The sequence below is a fragment of the Phoca vitulina genome, unplaced genomic scaffold (genome assembly GCF_004348235.1).
Source record: "Phoca vitulina isolate PV1807 unplaced genomic scaffold, GSC_HSeal_1.0 scaffold32, whole genome shotgun sequence".
Classification (NCBI taxonomy): Eukaryota; Metazoa; Chordata; class Mammalia; order Carnivora; family Phocidae; genus Phoca; species Phoca vitulina.
The window spans coordinates 1,759,478-1,778,615 of record NW_022589735.1 but is presented as its reverse complement, the minus strand read 5'-3'; the positions used below and the strand labels follow the sequence as shown (position 1 = coordinate 1,778,615).

The following is a 19,138-nucleotide window of genomic DNA, read 5'->3' as shown; positions in this document are numbered from 1 at the left end:
GAACTCTTCTCTGACTGTCCTCATTCCCTTGGTGGATAAGACATGAGGGTGACTCTCCTGAGTTCACACACACCTGCTCCCTCTTGCCGCTCGATTATCTAACAGGCACCTCCTGATCTTTCACCCCCACCCTGTGCCGCCCGGTCTTACGTGTTAGTTGCTGGCAGCCTACCTTCCACTTGCTCAGGCCCAACCTCACATTCACTCTTGCTTGCTCTTTTGGTCTCCTGCCCCACATCTGATCTATCAATCAGCAAATCCTGTTAGACCTACCTTCACGGTACAGAGCACATCTGAACACTGGTCCCACTCTAGGCCAGGCCGCTGACCTCACTCACCTGGATTCATGCAGCCGCCTCCCTGTTCTCGTCCCTTGATCCCTGCAGTCTCCCTGTCCACAGATCAGCCCAAGTGATCCTTTTAAGCTTCGGTTAGATCATGTTACCCACTGCTCCACGCCGTCCGCAGGCTGTGTGGGGCGCTAGTCCTTACACTGGCCCACAGGCCTTCTAGGACCTCACCGCCTGCTGCTCTCCGGGGGCTCCTGTTGACAGGAGTGGACCTGTGACATGCGGGCAGTGAGCTGAGTCCCTCTGCCGTGGCCTCCTTGCTCCTCTAATTGCCCCGGCAAGTTCCTCCCTCTGGGCCTTGGTTCTGGTGACCCCATCTGGCTAGAACACTCCTCCCTTAGGTCCTCCCATATAACCCTCAGTGCTTGATTGATTTTAATCACTTTCTGATGTGATAAAATTCACTTTTTCATTTTGTTTCTTGTCATTTTTCCCATTAGTATATAGGTAAGAGCAGGGATATCGCTGTGTGTTAGTCATTTTGTACCTCCAGGGCCCAGAACAGTACTTGGCACACAGATACTCAGCAAGAATGAAAGAAGAGGAGGTACTGGGTTTTCTTGGCAAGAACAGTTCTTGGGTCTCTGTTGGACTAGCGAGGGTGGTACAGAAGCAGAGTTCTTATCAGGAGGCACTTCTTTGAGAAAAATCCTCCACAGGTGTCTGTGACCCTAGGATTTAAAATGGCCAGTGGTGGTGTAGTATTTGATGTTGCCAAGTCCGAGAGACTCCAGGATCTTCCATTCATGTGTTCCTTATGGCTTGCTGGTGTGACCCCCGCTGTCCTTACCTCATCTCATTGAGGGACAGGCTTGGCCTTTGCCTGTGTACAAACCCAAGATAGTCTGGGCCTGGCCAGATGCTTCCTCACACGTCCTCTCATTGAGGCCTCACAGAGAGCCCTTGGGCTGGGCTTGGATTAGGTCCTGGTGCGGATGAGGGACTCGCCTCACTGCCCTCCTGTCACAGGCTGGCCAGCTGGGCCAAGAGCCAACCCCAGCTGTTCTGCCTGCTGCCCTGTTACTGATAACTTCCAGAAGACAACATTATGTTTCAAGTCAGCAGCTAATCATGAGAGGCTGGAGGTTGTGCAAAATAGGAATTTTATTTCGTAATTAAAGCAAAGAGCTAGGACTGGTAATCAGGGTCTTTGGTACATACTCAGACTTTACCTGCCATATTCTTTTTGCATTCATAAAAGTAAATATAATATGGATTTCTATCCATAAAAATCCATTACCTATTTGTACTCCTCAAAGCAGTATCCTAAGAGAAAGCCCAGTATTATGTAATTCATTAATTTTCTTTTTGCCATCAAGTGGGAAGGTTATGAGAACCTGCTTAATGTTGGATAAAATATTTCCCTTTTTAATACAGTGCGTTTCCTACCCAGGATAATCCTCACCTTTGTGTTAGGATACAGGTGTTAGAGGAGTACATGATTTCAAAGAGAGTCTTGACTCTAGTGGAAGTTGAAGCCCCAGCCCCCATAGAGAAACTCCTCGATCCTTTGGGAAGTGTTGATGTGGTGCCTTTGCCCAGTGTTTGTTGGATGGGCCACCCCACGTGTGCATCAGTGAGGCGGGGTCTTAGATGAATAATGAATGATTTTAACTTCATTCCCCAGAACTGTTTAGAACATGGCACATGAAAATCCAGAATTTTGGGTGTTCATACATTGGGCCCAGGGGCCCGGGGTTGTATCTGACTTGTGATCTCTGTGTTGGTTGTAGACCCCCGAGGAACTGGATGACTCTGACTTCGAGACGGAGGACTTCGATGTCAGAAGTAGGACAAGCGTCCAGACAGAAGATGATCAGCTGATAGCTGGCCAAAGTGCCCGGGTAGGGGACATGTTTGACTTCACTTTGCAGCCCTTCCGTGTGACTCCGGGAACTTGGCTTTTTATTTTCTAGGAAAATGCTCTCGATATTGAGAACACCATTTTCCCACTCTTTTCTCTGGCAGCAGGACTGAGGTTAACCTCAGTTGTGGCACATGCTAGCCAGTTGTCTGTTCCTCCAGAATGCCTCCTCAGCTGGGAGCAGGGCAGGAACAAGCCCTCTGCCTCAGCTGGGCCCTGGGGCTTTGGTTGATGACAGAGCCCTGCATCGGGAAGGCCCTAGCATCCAGTCAATGCAGTGTTTGTTAAAAGGATTGTGAAGTTCGAAAAAGATTGCTGTCTTTGCCCATCTCAATGATACCATGGGTATGAGCTATTTAATTATTCATGGGTTAAAAAAAAAAAAATAACTGGTACATTCAAGAAAATCATTCAGAGCCATTGCATTCATTTGAGTCATTAAATCTTCAATCAATAGCGTTTATGTTTTTGGGAGCATGCCAAGAAATATTTCTGTGGAGTCTTTTTCCACTCCTTAGAAATCATTTTGAACAGCGAATGCATCATTGCTTTGGGCCCCACTCCATCAAGAGCACTTGGGGAAGCCGAGTGGGGAGCAGCTCAAGGCTTGGAGTCCGTGGGCCTTGAGGTGGGCACCAGGCCTCCAGGTGCTGCTTTGATAGTTTTAATGCCATGTCAAGTAGCTGAAAGTAGAAGCCACAGGAAATGCCCACACAAGGCCCACCAGGGAAAGGGTTCCATGCATCAGCCCCTTCTCTTATGTCCTCTCCCCACGGCAGCAGGCAGAGGATGAATTTACAAAAAAATTAAGTAGCTTGTGTTCCTGTACGGGTGTGATCTGGAAGCTTCCATGCTTAGCTTTCTATCCCTCACACTGTATTTGCCTCCACACTACAACTTGTTCTTGAAAGTGGGTCGGAAATTCAGGCTGCTGTAAACCTCTGCTCAAAATGAGAAGAAATGGACCTTATTAGGCAAAACGAAACCTATTAAAGCATTATCCTACCTATGTCATAGATTGCTTGGTAGAAATACTCTGGGCTAATGCACTGTGAGAACTTCATCTTCTCTTTATGTAAGAGCTTTCTGTGCTTCTCATTCCAGGCGATCATGGCTCAGCTTCCCCAGGAGCAAAAAGCAAAGATTGCAGAACAGGTGGCCAGCTTCCAGGAAGAAAAGAGCAAGCTGGATGCCGAAGTGTCCAAGTGGGACGACAGTGGTAATGACATCATCGTGCTGGCCAAGCAGATGTGCATGATTATGATGGAGATGACAGACTTCACCCGGTGAGCTGCCCCTGCCCCCACCACGTGTGCAGAGGGCGACCCTGTACTGCTTTGCAGGCCTCTTCCTTTTCTGTCCATCTCCAGCTACGTACGACGATCCTTGTTCTCTCTTGTCAGAGGTAAAGGACCGCTCAAAAATACATCAGACGTGATCAGTGCTGCCAAGAAAATTGCGGAGGCCGGATCCAGGATGGATAAGCTTGGCCGGACCATTGCAGACCACGTGAGTGAGAGGCTTGCTACGTGGGTTTCTTTGGGGAGCCCAGTGCGGTCCATTCCAAGGTGGTGACTATTATTTTTCTGGGGACACAGCACTCTTCTCATCTCCAACCTTGTGCTTAACTCGTCAGCCTGCCTGATTAGAGATTTGTAAGGATTTCTGAATTCCTCTTTTTCTTTGACAAGCCTTAGGAGCCAGGCCCAGTTTGCGTTAGAGCACCTCTCTGGAGCAGGTGCGTGTGTCCTGCCATCCTCTGTGGTGGCGGCTCGTCAGCCACTCCTGTGGGCCGCTGCTTGTTCTCTCCCCGTATGCTGCAGACCTTCAGATCCAGCCAGGACCTGCCTCTGCGGATCCTCACACACTGGAACTAGGGGTAGAAGGGCATCTCGTGGGTGTATTTCGCCTAAGAATTAGGAGTCCCACGCTAGTGCTTTGGAAAGTGGATGTGCTCCGCTGGGGACAGATGCGTCTGTCCCCTGTGCTGCGTGTTCTCAGGCACCCAGCCTTCACCCCTTTGCTTCCATATGCATCTCTCAACAAAGGTGGTTCCTATCTCCTGGCAACTTTACAGTACATTTCCCCTGATGCTCTAAGATTTATTATCGGAGCCCCTGTTGCCCATTAGAGTTTTTCCCTGCAGGTCCAACCTCACAGTCCCCTCCTTGCCCTGAAGGATCCAGGCTGCAGGACAAGTAGCAGTGGCTCCTCACCACTCAAGCCAAAGATTTAGAAGTCGTTTTTGACTCCCCTCTTTGCAGTCCAGGATGAAGCCCCGGTATATCTGCCAGCCACAGTCAGCTTGACACCATCCAGTCTTTTCCTCTCTGCAGCCACCAGCTCAGGCCAGGCCTCCCCAGCCCAGGCCTAGACGGCGGTGGCCTCTCCTCCCCCGTCCTGCCTTCCACTCCACACAGCCCACGGCCGCCAGCTCGGTCTTAATGCGCAGATCGGAGGTGGCTCTGCAGTTCTTCACTAGCTTCTTAGCACAACATTCGGAAGCTCCAGCATGCCCTACAGGCCTCCGTTTAGGCCACCCTCAAACTCACTCAGTGAACTCCAGCCCCACAGGAGGGAAGTGTTTGCTGTAAACACTTGAGAGAGGTGCTCTATTTCATTGTTGGTGGGGAGCTTCCTAAGCCACCCTGAGCTTCGGCAACAGGACAGGAACGGGGCTGCCCTTAGTTTCCCTGAGGCTGGTCAAGACCTCACGGTCCCTGGGTGTTCTTTTCCTTGGCTTCGGTTTACTCGCTCATGAACAGCTCCTTTTATGCTATGTTTAGGAGCACGTAAAGTGTCTGTGAGCAGAAGAGCACTTGGATGGTTATTATGTAGCTCAAAGCACTCTCCCTTCTCTCCAGAACCAGGCTCTTACTGAGGCTTTTTCTCCCGTTGAGGGACATGGGCCCCAGCAGAGCCGCCTAGGGCCGGAGTGCCGCCAGTAACTGGTAACTGCCCTCCCCTGCCCTTCGCGGGCACTGAGGCGTGCCCCGCTAGCCCGGGGGGTCGGCTGTGTTGGGGCCAGGCCTGGGGTGCTGGGTGCTGAACCACTGCTCCCCCGTCAGTGCCCAGACTCAGCCTGCAAGCAGGACCTGCTGGCCTACCTGCAGCGGATCGCCCTCTACTGCCACCAGCTCAACATCTGCAGCAAAGTCAAGGCAGAGGTGCAGAATCTAGGTGGGGAGCTCGTCGTCTCGGGGGTAAGTTTTATCCACGAAAAGAAGTGATTTTCCAAAATGAATGTAGCCTTTTGTCCGCATACATTCCTTACCTGCCCTGAAACCAGGAAAGTGCGCTGTGGAAAAACCACAGGTTTCTTCTCCGTCCTCGGCGCGCACGGGCTGCACGTCGGCAGCGCCCTGATGAACCGCAGTACCTGGTGACGGCCGGGAGCCATTACCGGGCTGGCCTCTGGCTGGGAAAAAGTAGTTTTATCTTTCCTGTTCTTCCCCCAGAGAGGAATTGAACCTGTTCAAAAATTACAAAGATAACATAGCCAGGCTTTGTCAGACCTCCTCCACCCTTCACGGAGTGCTCGAGGGGTATCTCTTCCCTGGTTTGTTTCCTGTGTCACGGTTCGGACCCCTCGTCACGTTGGGTTGGGGAGAGCGGATTTCTTGCTTGGCCTGCTGGGCTCCACGGATTCCCTGTAACTTCTGCTCATCTCAGGGGATTTCCTTTCAGAGAACTCCGTGGTATGCGCGACATACTGATGGCCCCCGGGTCATGACAAAGGCGGTGGGTTTCTGTCTAGGACGCCGCCTCGTCCCTGCTGGTGGTTACAGCTCCGCGGTCACTCACAGATCCTCCTCTGGGTTTTGAGCCTGAATCAAGATTTGTGGAGGGGTACGGACGGGCAAGGTGATGGTGCCTTGTGTTTTTGGTACTACTCCTTCTACTTCTAAGTATCTGAAACAGGCATTTTCAGCTTTCTTGGATAAGGTCAGTAACCATTGGGAGAGCTACTGCCCAGGCCCCTGTGGTCCTCACTGCCCTGTCTGTGCCTCTCAGGTGGACAGCGCCATGTCCCTGATCCAGGCCGCCAAGAACTTGATGAATGCGGTGGTGCAGACTGTGAAGGCGTCCTACGTGGCCTCCACCAAATATCAGAAGTCTCAGGGCATGGCTTCCCTCAACCTCCCGGCTGTGTCGTGGAAGATGAAGGCACCTGAGAAAAAGCCCTTGGTGAAGAGAGAGAAGCAGGATGAGACCCAGACCAAGATTAAACGGGCATCTCAGAAGAAGCACGTGAACCCTGTGCAGGCCCTTAGCGAGTTCAAAGCCATGGACAGCATCTAGGGCCGCTCTGCCCCCACCTCTTGGGGCTTCTAAAGATTGGTCACTGCTCTTCACCCAAATGTATCCGCTAAGTAGAACAGTGATGTTAGATTCCACAGGGACGTAGGCAGATTTTAAACCTGTCCAGGTGGTGAATTTGGCAAGGACATACTTGTGTTTAGATTGGTCAAAAATCCTTTTGGAATTCAGAAACACATTTCTAGCTATATTTTTGTAAGCTTAAATAAAAATAAAAATAATTTCATAACCAAAGAGAAACCCACATTAACTTGTTAGTGACACTCTAGAGCGAGTTCACAGTGTGGCATTAGGGGCTGAGAGGAGGGGATCGGAGTCCACCTTGGCTAGGGAGGCAGCTTCCACCAGCCCTGGGTTCTGGGGGGGTTTGGCTGGTGTCACATGACCATAGATGTTCCTGAGGAAGCTACCTATGCATCTTAGGAAGCTGTGCCTGGAGAAGGGACATTCTCAGAAAGGTCTTGGAGGGACAAACCACACGAGGCTCAGTAAAACATAATGCATCATGAAGAAAACTGATTACTCTCTTTATGACACAAAATGAGAATTTTAATGCCTGGTTACAATTACTAATGTACTCTGCTGCAGGTCATTAATAAAGTTGCTTTTTTCAGGCTAGAATGTTGTGATGCCCTAATCAGAACATGCTTTTTTCCCTTTCCTCAGCTTCAAATGCAAATTCATCTTGGGCTCACTTCTAATAATTGCAGTGTTTCCTGCCTTGGGCTTTGCAACAGAAGCCTGACAAAATAGTGTTTGCTTAGGCAATAATAATTTTAGACTTTACCTTATTTGTGATTACTATAGCGATTACTATAGCTACAAGGTATAATTTTACTGTCTTATTTAAATTTTATGAATTTGAATGTTTTTTACACTAACTTTTCCCAATAAAGTCCACTATGAAACCAAGTCTGAGAGGCCAAGGTCTTGTCTTTGCCTTCTAGTGGAGTCGGGTTTTACATTAAACATCTCTTGGGATTTGCCCACAGCATCTGTGGTGCCCTGGGCCCTCGCCGTGTCCCTCTGCCCCAGGGACAGCATCGCCCAGCCGGAAACACATACTGTCTGTGGTTCCAGGTTGAGAACTGCATGGCCTTGGAGCCTCTGTGTCAGCGCCCCCGGAGGGCCTCACCCTCCTCGGGAACTCCCATTTGGAGCTTCAGGTGGTCAGAACCTTGGAGGCATCCGTGATGTCTCCGTGGGTGTCTCCCCCTCTCTTCTGAATCGTCCTACCAGCTTACAACTGTGCCTTAAACATAAAAGCCCCCCTTAACCTCATGTCCCTGCCCAGTACACATCCCCTCCCGAAGCACAGGGCCCCAAAGAGACCAATACAGTCCTTGTGTCCTCCTCCTCACTTCCATTTTGGTCAGCCGTGTCCCGGCCATTCGGCTGCCGTCCGCCCCACCACCAAGTAGCATGGCTGTTCGTCTCATCAGCCTCACCATACAGGTGGCCCAGGGGAACACTCCCTCTCTACCCCAGCCTTCTTCCCAGAGTCCTTCCTTACCGTGTGCTCCTTCTCTTCCTGGCTGTGTGGCCCCAGGGCTCTAACTGGGCTGCTTCTCTCTCTCTGGCTCTGCTCATTCTTCAGATCTTAGCCAGACTCCTGGCTTTAAATACCATCCAAATGCTGATTTCTCTCAGAACTTCATTCTGTCTGCCTCCTGAATTCTCCACTTGGATGTCTTAATCAGCATCTCAAACTTGAGCTGTCCAGTTTCCTTAAAATGTAGGCGGGTCCAACTACTCATCGCCTCTGTTGATTATTACCTGGTCTAAGACATCATGACAGTGTTAATTTATTTCTGCGTAACAGATTGCCCCACAACTTAGCAGCTAGAGGAACAAACACTCATTACCACAGTTTCTGAAGATAAGAATCCAGGAGCAGCTCAGTGGGAGGCTCTGACTTGGGGTCTCATGGGGCTGCAGGGTCTGAGGCCTTGATGGGCTGGGGGATCTGCTTCTGAGCTTCTTCACGTGGCTGTTGGCAGAAGGCCTCAGCTCCCTCCCTCATGGGCCTTTCCATAGAGCAGCTCAAACATGGTAACTAGCTTCCCCCAGAGGGAATGATCCAGAGAGATTGGCAGCCGGAAAAGATAACAGCAACCAGATGGAAGCTACATGGTTTTTGTTTTTTTTTTAAAAAAACCTGATCTCAAAAAAAGTGATAAATCACTTCCGCCATACTGTTGGTCACACCAACCCCCCCACCACAGTCCTGTGCACCCCGACCACTGCAGTGACTCCCCACCAGGCTTCCCCAGTCATCCTGTTCCCTCACTCCACTCCCCACGGCAGTCACAGGAACCCCGATAAACAGGTCTGATAGTGTCATTCTCTTACCTCAATCCTTCCAGAGGCTTCCATCTCCTAGTAAAAGTCCTCAGTGATGGGACTGCTCTCACGCCCAGCCGGCCGCTCCTGCTGCCTGCAGGTCACGCTCCCCAGAGATCTCCCTGTGCCTCCTCAGGGTCTCCCCTTCAGGTATCCCGTGAAAAGTTCTCTAACCCGAAACCCCCTCCCTGATAAATCCATACCCTGCCCTCTCTTTCTCCACAGTGTATGTGTCCATGCGGGTGGGGATGTGTTTTGTTCCTCACTGACTTTCCAAGGCCCTGGCCACGGAGTGAGCAGCAGCCCCAGGACGTCCTGTGGGGCTGAGTCCACGAGGCACTGGCCTCCCTGGCTCAGCCCCTCCCCTGGCGGACTCAGGATCCGCACGGACGCTTGGGCCATTCTCATGGCTTCTGTTGCCATCAGTTGGTCTCACCCCACAACTGTCTTCCACCCTGAGCTCTGGATCCACATCTGCCCCCAGTTTCATCACCTGACCTGCCGTCTGTCCTACAGCCCCGCCTCCAGCAGAGGCCAAGTCCCCAGCCCTCACTTGGACTGACTGTTGCAAAGCTTCCGAAACTGGCCTACCTCAGCCCCCAGCATCTATTACCCAGTTTCACCTAGTAGCAAAGGAATCTTCTGGAAATACCTCCTAGAGAGTCAAGTCTGCATCAGGCCCTGTCTGGGACCACCCACCTCACCTGCTGGCAGGTGGGTCTGGAAGGCCTGGCACTGTGACCCTCTGCACCCGAACTGCCTCCTGGTGGTGGTTCCTGGGACACCCCTGTGCTCTCCCTGTGACCCATCACGAGTGGGTCTGGATCATCCTTGGCCATATCGTCGTCCCAACGTTAATACCATTACTTAAAAAGATGAACTTGTTCAATCCTCCTCCTCAGCAATATCCGAAATCATGGTCATGTGCTCCTTCTATTTCTTCTAGTACACATTCAGGTAACATTCTAATAAATGTTCATGTGTATCATTCCTGTACCACAGTGGGAAGTACTGGCCCACAGCCTCCCTCCCTCCCCCGGGCCTCGGTCCGGCCCTCCGCCACGGCACACAGTAGCCCGGCGCTCGCCCTCACGGGGTGGCCCTCATGCGGCCGCCCTGCGTTCCGCTGGGGAACAGTGTTGGGCTTGTTCACCCTATTGCCCAGCAAAGGGCTTGGCACGTGCTTGAGAAATGTTGAACCGTTCATCAGTGCAAACCAATCTAGCAGAAGATACTAGAAGGCACAGAGCAGGCAAGTGAGGAGGCACCAGAGGCACCTGCCCAGAAATCCCGAAATCCTCCATCCTCCTCAGAGACCACGGTCTAAAGCTGCACAGCCGGGCTGACCGCGAGGGAGACTTACCCCACCTTGTCCTTGGGGGTATTCCCTCCCCTCCTTTGCCACAAAAACGGTTTGCCCTCAGCATGCTTCTCAGACAAGGCAGACATGACCCTCAGTGTCACCTCCCTCAGGTGAGGCCCGGCCAGCTCCCTTCCTGACGGCGCCTCACCAGCCCGGCCACTACCTGCCCGTGGGCACTGCAGAGCCTGGCTCCCTCTGCTCGCCGGCAGCGGCTGCCCTCCTCCTTCCCCTGCTGACCACCCAGCAGCGCCCCCCATGGTCCCCAGACAGACACCTCAGAGACCCCACCTCACCTCTGCAGCCTTAATCCTCGCCACTGAATGCTTCCCCCCACCGCCCAAGGAAGAGAGAAGGAGCGGCCACGGAGCAGCCACGTACCGGGCATGCGGCCCAGAGCCTGTCAGGCCTTCACCCGCCCTGCCCCCCACCTCATCCTAACAACCTGTGACGACTGGTGCCATTACTGCCCCTCTGACCTTAGAGCTGAGGGGACTGAGTCACAGAGGTGAAGCCAGTCCCCTGAGTCCACAACAGGCAAGGGGCCCAGCGCCCCTCCCAGGTTCAAGACCTGGTCTCTCTAAAGCCTCAGATGACCATCCCTTCTGGGCCACAGAGGGCAGGGCAGGGGCCTGTCCCCCAGCCTTCCTCCCAGGAGGCTGCCTCATCCCTGAGCCCGGTCCTCGGGGCTCTCCAGGCCCCTGGCCTACTCAAGGGCTGTACTCAACACTCCCTTCTAGTTCCTGCCTCCCAGGTTCTCCTTCCTCCCCCATCTTTCTCAGCAGCAGACAAAACATGTTCTCATAGGTTCCAAAGTTTAAAACCAAGGACAATACAAAGAGCTGCCCTTGAGTCCTGTCTCCTCCCCCTTGCACAGAACTCCTCAGATGAGCCTTCACGCCCACTGCCGGCCCTTCTCCCCAGCACACCATTCTGTCCATTCCTCCTCTTTAGTAGCATGTGATGCTGGGGCAGGTGAGGAGGCACTCGTCCCCCGCAGCCCCCGGTGTCCCACACCCATCCCTGATCTCTGCCCCTCATCTCCTCTCCCAGCTCCTTCTCCTCTTGACCTCTAATGCTGAGGCAACCAGATCTCACACCTCGGTCCTGTGGTATGCTGCCAAATGCTTAACAACCGGCTTCCCGGGGCGGAGGGGAGGGGCTGCATATGCGTACATACATTTGTTTATTACACATTCCACTCCTGCAAAGGATTTGTAGTACATAATTCACAATTAACCAAGTATGCAGTACTCTACTATAAATTCATACAGCCAACTGATTCTCATGAAAGGCTTTCACTGATTTCTGCAGAAATTGCATCCATGGCCAACCTATGTTTGCAACTGACCAATAAGTCTAGTTCTGACATCAAAGTTGGGTGCTATTTTGTTGACCTTAAGGAGTAAGATGAAAGTGAAGCAACGATAACATATGTTGGAATCACACTTGTTCATCTACGAGTGACTTCTTTGCTCACTCAGATAACAGCTGTCAAATACTGGGAGACATCATTCATTTTTTGGGCTATCTATAGATGACCCACTTTTAAGTTTAATAGGCAGTATTAACATTTCTTCATCACTTTGTTAAGTCTAGACAATCAACACAACAATAAATCAAGCCTGGATTTGTAGCATTTCCTGCATTCCATGATGTCAGAACTCCCACATCAGATTTCCAGCCACCAGGGTAATGTCCTGAAGGTGGGGTTGGGAATAGAAGCGCCGGGGCACACCATTGTGTAGTGTTTCCACCACCCGGATAGGACAGACACACGTAAGTATAGCTGACTCCTGAACGACTCAGGGAATGGGGAATGGACCCCCGTGCAGTCGAATGTCCCTGTAAAAATTTTGACTTCCCCCGACTTAAGTACTAATAGCCTACTGTTGACTGGAAGCCTTATTGTACACCTTGAGATTAACACGTATTTTGTGTTACATGTATTTTTTTTTTTTTTTTTTTACATTTTATTTATTTGAGATAGAGCATGAGTGGGGTAGAGGGGCAGAGCGGGGAAGGAGACTCCCTGCTGAGTTTGGAGCCCTCAGAGATTGTGACCTGAGCCGAAACCAAGAGTTGGATGCTTAACCCACTGAACCACCCAGGTGCCCTGTGTGTTTTATGTGTTATATACTGTATTACAATAAACTAGAGAAAACATTAAGCACAAGAGAAAATACATGTACAGTACTGTACTGCATTTAAAAAAAAAAACGCCACATAAGTGGACCTGCACAGTTCAAACCCATAATTTTCTAGGGTCAACTATAATCTCAAGAGCACAGATAATAGTCAAATGTCAAGTAATTAGGAAACAATGGGTTTTGAGTGTTTATTGCCTTCACATTTTTAAATTTTGAATTTACATACAGTAAAACTCACTTCTGATGTATAATTCTATGGATTTTGACTCATGTACAGAGTAGTACAACCACCTCAATCAAGGTACAGAATGGTACCATCACCCCTCAATGATTCCCTGTTCTACCCCAATGTAGTAGAAACGTCCTCTTAGGTCCTGGCAAAACACTTTCCCTATACTTTTGCCTTTTCCAGGATGTCACATAAATGGAATCGTATAGTATGTAGTCTTTTGAGTCTGGCTTCTTCCACTCAGGGTCATGGGTTTCAGACGCAGGGCTGTTGCCATGTGCATCAATCACCAGCTCACTGCTTCCCGATGTGGAGCACTGCCGCCCTGCACGCATGGACCACAGTTTGTCTATCCGCCCCCCAGAGGAAGGACATTTTAATTGTTCCGAGGTTGTGTTTTTGTTGTTGTAGTTTTTTAAAGTTGGGGGCGCCTGGGTGGCTCAGTCGTTAAGCGGCTGCCTTCGGCTCAGGTCATGATTCCAGGTCCTGGGATCGAGCCCCGCATCGGGCTCCCTGCTCCGCGGGAAGCCTGCTTCTCCCTCTCCCACTCCCCCGGCTTGTGTTCCCTCTCTCGCTGTGTCTCTCTCTGTCAAATAAATAAATAAAAATCTTTAAAAAAAAAAAAAAAAAAAATAAAGTTGACATAAGCATTTGTGTACAAGTTTTTGTGTGAATCTAGATGTTTATTTTGGGTAAAATACCAGGGAATGAGACTGGTATGTTAGTTATATGATAAGTATGTAACTTAATAAGGACAAAACTCTATTCCATAGTAGCTGCATCATTTTGCATTCACACCGGGAATGTAGGAGTTCCAATCACTCTGCATCCTCACCCGCACATGGTGATGTCAGGTTTTTTGTGTGCTTAGGTTTTTTATTTTTTTTAGCCATTTGCATAGATAGGTCATAGTATCTTGTAGTTTTAATTTGCATTGCTCTAACAACTAATGATGCTGAGCATCTCTTCACATGCTTGTCACTTGTATATCTTCTCTGGGGGTAATGTCTTTTGAAATCTCTTGCCTATTTTTTTTTTAACTGGGTTGACTTTAAGATTTTACTTATTTATTTGAGAGAGAGAGAGAGAGAGAAAGTGAGTGAGAGAGCACAAGACCAGGGAGAGGCAGAGAGAGAAGGAGAAGCAGACTCCCTGTTGAGCAGGGAACCCGACGCGGGACTCCGGGCTCGATCCCAGGACCCCAGGATCATGACCTGAGCTGAAGGCAGACGCTTAACCAAGGCTACCCAGGTGCCCCATGGGTTGACTTTTTTTATTGATGAGTTCTGAGGATTCTTTATATAATCTGGATACAAGCCTTTTTCAGGTATGTGATTTGCACCTATTTTTTCCCTGTTTGTGGCTTGTCTTTATTAATTTCCTTCACAGAACAGGTTTTTAATTTTGATGTATTTCCATTTATTCATTTTTTACTTTATGAATTGCGCGTGTGGAGTTGTATCTAGGAAATCTTAGCCTAACTCAAGGTCACCAAGATTTCATTCCTCTTTTCTTCTAAAAGTTGTATAGTTTTTCATTTAGGTCTATTATTGATATGCAGTTAAATTTTGAGTGAAATAAGATGACAGGTATAGGTTAAGGTTCATTGTAAAAAACATGACTGTCCACTTGTTGCAGCACCATTTATTGAAAAGACAAACGTTTCTCCACTGAAATGCCTTTGTACCTCTGTCAAAAATCCAGTAACTATACTTGTGTGGGTATATTTCTGAATTCTTTATTGTGGTTCATCCATCTATGTGTTTGCTCTTTGACCGATGCCACCCTGTCTTGAATACCATAGCTTTGTGGTCTTAAAATCAGCTAGTGTGAGTCCTCCAACTTTTCCCCCTCTTTTTCAAGACTGTTTTAGTTATTCCGATTCCTTCCTATCTCCACATAAATTTTCACATCACACTCTTGAGATCTAAAATATTCCTGCTGGGATTGAATTGAATCCATAGATCAATTTTGGGGGGGTGGATCGTCTTCCAACCCATGAATCCATTTACAGTTGAGGCTTGAAGAACATGGGTTTGAATTGCACAGGTCCACTTACAGGTGGATTTTTTTTCAATAAATATGTAAGAGCACTGTAAATGTATTTTCTCTTTCTTGGGTTTTTCTTAATAACATTTTCTTTTCTCTCATTTATTCTAATACAATCTGTAATACATATAACATACCACGTATGTGTAAATCAACTGTGTATGTCATTGGTAAGGCTTCCAGTCAACAGTAGGCTGTTAGTAGTTAAGTTTTAGAAGTTAAAAGTTACGTGTGGCTTCTCCACCACACGGGGGTCAGCACACCAATCCCCACACTGTTCAAGGATCAGGTATATTTAGATAATTTTTATTTCTTTCATTAGTGTTTTAGTTCTCAGCATAACAACTGTGCACATATTTTGCCTCATTTACACGTTTGTTTCAGTGGTATTGTAAATAGTACTGTTTTTATTTTTATTCTTACTTTTTAATGTATTTTTATAATAGATTTATTCCTACGTAATCTCAACACCCAAGGTGGGTCTCAAACTCAACTCTGAGATCAAGAGTCGCACGCTCCACCGACTGAGCCAGACAGGCACCCCAGTGGTACTGTTTTTAAATCTCATTTCCAGTTGTTCATTGCCAGTATACAGAAATATAATTGATTTTTGGACGTTACCTTATATCCTGTCATCTTGATAAACTCACTGTCAGTTCTAGATTTTTTTGTACATTCCATGGTATTTTCTACGTTGACAATCATGTCATCTATGAATATAGACGGTTTGATTTATTCTTTTCAATCTGTAGGCCTATTCATTTTCTTGCCTTACTGCAGTGCCTAGAACTTCTGGTACAAATATTGAAAAGGAGAGAAAAAGAGAGTAGAGGGCACTGGCATTCTTGCCTTCTTTGTAATCTTGGGGAAAAACAAATCAGTCTTTGACTATGAAGTTTGATTTTTGTTATAGGTTTTTACGTGGTTTCCTTTTATCAGGTTAACAAAATTCCCTTCTATCCCTAATTTGCTGAGAGTTTTCATTATGAACGGATATTGAATTTTGTCACTTTTTTTCTGCATCTATTGAGATGAACATGTGGCTTTTTCTTCTTTAGTCTGTTAATCTGGGGAATTGCGCTGAACTAGCCTTGCATTCCCAGGGTAAACCCCTGCTGTATTCGATTTGCTAATATATTCTGTTGACAAGTTCTGCACTGAGGATTTTAGTAGAGACCTTAGGAAAATCTAAAGTTCTTAACGCTGCCTGTAAGATCTCCCCTCCCCAGTGATCCCTGACCTTATGGAATGAGTTTGGGAGTGGATTCTTCTATTTTCAGGAACAGACTGTAGAACTGGTATTGTTTGATAGAATTTGCCAGGGAAACTGAGTCTGAAGATTTCTTGTGGGAAGGTTTTAAACCAATCCTGTATTATGCCGGTGGGCCTGATGTAATCACAGGGGCCTTAAAGTGGAAAAGGGAGGCAGGAGAGAAGGTCAGAGTGGTGTCATATGAGAAGCTGAGTGGCTTTTGCTGGTTTTGAAGATGGAGGACAGGGCCGCAAGCCAAGGAATGCAGGCAGCCTGCAGGTGCTGAAAAGGCAAGGCAACGGATCCTACCCAGCGCCTCGAGGAAGGAATGCAGCCCGGCTGACGACTCTGGACTCTGGGTTTTGGCCCATGAGAACAGTGTCTGACTTCTGAGCTACAGAACTACGGTAGAGCAAATCTGAGTTGTTTTAAGGTATGAAGTTCGTGGTCATTTATTAGAGCAGCAGTGGCAAACTAATACAATGAAAGACAGTATTTTCAAGGAACTCGTCCATCATTTCTTCTGAGTTGTCAAATTTATGGACCTAGCATTGTTTGTAGTGCTCAATCATTATCCTTTTAATGCTTGCAGGGTCTGCAGTGATATCCTCTTTTTAATTCCCGAGATGGGTAATTTGTGTCTTCTTTTTTCAAAGAACCACCTTGCATTTCCTTGATTTTCTCTAACTTTGCTGTCTTCAGTTTCATTGGTTTCTGCCCCTTTATTATGTCCTTTTCTTCTGTTTTGGTTTACAAGAAGCTCTTCTGTTGCTCTTCTTCTGCTGGTTTTTAAAAATTACTTTTGCTTTTTTAATATGTCATTTAATTTTAAGTTTGTGGAATTTGATTTTGACAGGAGCGGTGTCGAACAAGCAGCTCACAGTCCCTCGGACACCCGCACCTCTCCCCTGGGCTGCAGACTGGCTCTGGCTGCCAAGTCGGCGTCCCTGGCTTGAACGGCCAACTCAGTACGGACAGGGCCAGGTCCCAGTATTCCCCTGCTTTTCTGCCTTCCCACTTCTGAATGGGAAGCCAGCCCCAGAGTGAGGCTTCATTCACCCTTGACCCCTCTCCTCTCAGCCACATGCCGTCCGCGAGCGCGTCCTCTCAGCTCTACCTTGGGAACACATCTGGGTCCGAGCGCTTTGCACCGCCTTGTCTCTCATCGCCTCGGATCAAACCACATCAACTCCCACCTGGCTCTGCAGCAGACACAGCGCTGGGCCCCCTGCCACTGTCCCTGCCCGTGCTGCCTGTGTTCACCACGCAACAAGAGTGATCCCGTTAAAGCGTCAGTCCTGTTAGGCCTCTCCTCGGCCCCTAGCTCTCCAGTGCACCACTGCGAAGAGGGAGCTCAAGTCCCGGCCACAGCTAGCAGGAGCTGCCCTCCTGTGCTCGCTCTTCTCTCCGTACTGGGACTCTTGCTCGTCCTCCGACACCTGTCTCTGCTCTCTCTCTGGTCTACAAAGCACTGCCCCGGACCCCCACAGGGCTCACTGCTTTGCCTCCTTCTGTTCACACTGCATCTCCTCAGAGAAGCCTTCCCTGACCACTAGGTCCAAAAAGGGAGCCCCTAACACTCTCTCCCCTTGTACTTTATTTTCCTTGGCATTCACTGCTTGAATGCTATTAAATGCTATTTTTCTCAGCATTCGCATACTTGTCCCGGTGCGCCCCTCCCGCCACTGTTCTTCTGACCACCTCCTGCCCTAGAACAGGACCTGGTGGATGCAACTGTACTAAATCAGGATGAAAGAGTGAGCAAATGACTTTGCAGCAGCCAGGAGAGCGCCTACAAGCCAGCCCTCGCTTCCCCTCCATCAGGACAAGGGCACGCTCCTTAGCAGGGCTGACGAGGTGCTAGACAAAGTGGTCCCCTCGACCCCTGTGGCTCCATGTGGCCCCTTGGCCCCTCACCCCATCACTTCTTTCAGTTCTAGTGAACATGTGGGTTCCTCCATCGGACCGCTCTCCCTCAGCACAGGTCTTCCTCTATCTTCTTGGGCCTGAAACCCTTTCCCTACCTCAGCTGGCTTGTTCTCCACGTGTCCTTCAGGTCTCAGCTTGGCTATCACTGGCCTCCTCTGACCACCGCCTCAGCTCCAACTGACCGAGGCCTCCCCCACCAGAGTACATGTCACACCACTGCCGCCTCCCCCACCAGAGCGTGAGCTCCCTGACGGCAGGGCTCGTGACTGACCAACCTCAGAACCCTGGGACCTAACCGAGTAAGTGCTCAACAAACACAATCTGAATGAGAGAATAAATGAACAAGTGAATTAATGAAAACCAAGTCTGCTGAGGGGTGGGGTGGGGATGGCAGAGGACCACTCCACTCCCCATCCCTGTCATCCTCCCACAGAGAGGGCCTCATTCAGCCTTGCTGAGGAGCAGGGAAGCAATAATCATCCAGGGTCTAGAGGGTGTCAGCCAGTCAGAGTTCTCTGTCCTGTCCTTGCCATAAGGCCCCAGCACATGACAAGGGTGGGAGAAGTGGAGAGTAGCTTCTAGGACCTGGCAGGAAGAAGTCACATCACCCTGAGTTCTGGTGGCTACAACCCCCATTACCACTTTCTGCCTGAGCCCAGGTCCTACTTCTTGGCCACGGTTTCCAGGATGGCATCCAAAGGGAGGACAGAGAAAGTCTCCTTTTCGCTTGCAGACTATCAGTGATAAACTGGGTGGTGTAACCAGAACCCACAGCCAAGCAGCCTGGGCCTGAGCCCAAAGCCCTGAGTCACACTGCTGCCTTTGTCCAGGAGGTTTTGCTTCAAGGTCCAGAAAGTCAGAGGCTAATAAGAGGAGTGCAGACCAAACTTCACCCTTCCCTATGTCTTGTCTGTGTGGATGTGGGGTGGGGAAGAGGGTAGTAGCAGTCAAACCACCCGGCCTGCACGCTCAGCACCACGGCACTGATACGGCTCCCTCACCACAGCCCCCAGATGCTCCTTCAGTCCCACTGACACGCCCCCACCTCCACTCCCCACAAAGAGCTCACGGCCCAACGTCTCCTGTTAGCTTCTTTTCTTTTTTATGATTTTATTTATTCATTTGAGAGCGAGCGAGCGAGCATGAGCAGGGGGAGGGGCAAAGGGAGAGGGAGAGAGAAGCAGGCTCCCCGCTGAGCAGGGAGCCCGATGCGGGGCTCAACCCCAGACAACCGGGATCATGACCTGAGCCGAAGGCAGACGCTCAACCAACTGAGCCACCCAGAGGCCACC

General features: G+C 49.5%; 1 protein-coding gene across 6 annotated transcripts in view; it reads left to right on the top strand.

Annotated features, from left to right (window-relative positions):
• CTNNA1 (catenin alpha 1) overlaps positions 1-7,796 on the top strand; it is a 306,207-nt gene extending 298,411 nt beyond the window's left edge. For 4 of the 6 annotated variants that reach the window (XM_032425304.1, XM_032425305.1, XM_032425303.1 and 1 more), the window contains 5 exons: positions 2,084-2,194; positions 3,319-3,500; positions 3,618-3,723; positions 5,283-5,417; positions 6,229-7,783. In XM_032425304.1, coding sequence (XP_032281195.1) covers positions 2,084-2,194; positions 3,319-3,500; positions 3,618-3,723; positions 5,283-5,417; positions 6,229-6,516 — 822 coding nt within the window. In that variant the 3' untranslated portion in view covers positions 6,517-7,783. Of the gene's footprint in view, positions 1-2,083; positions 2,195-3,318; positions 3,501-3,617; positions 3,724-5,282; positions 5,418-6,228 lie in introns of all 6 variants that reach the window. The other 2 variants (XM_032425307.1, XM_032425302.1) reach the window with 2 other exon arrangements.
• Positions 7,797-19,138: the final 11,342 nt, after the last annotated feature.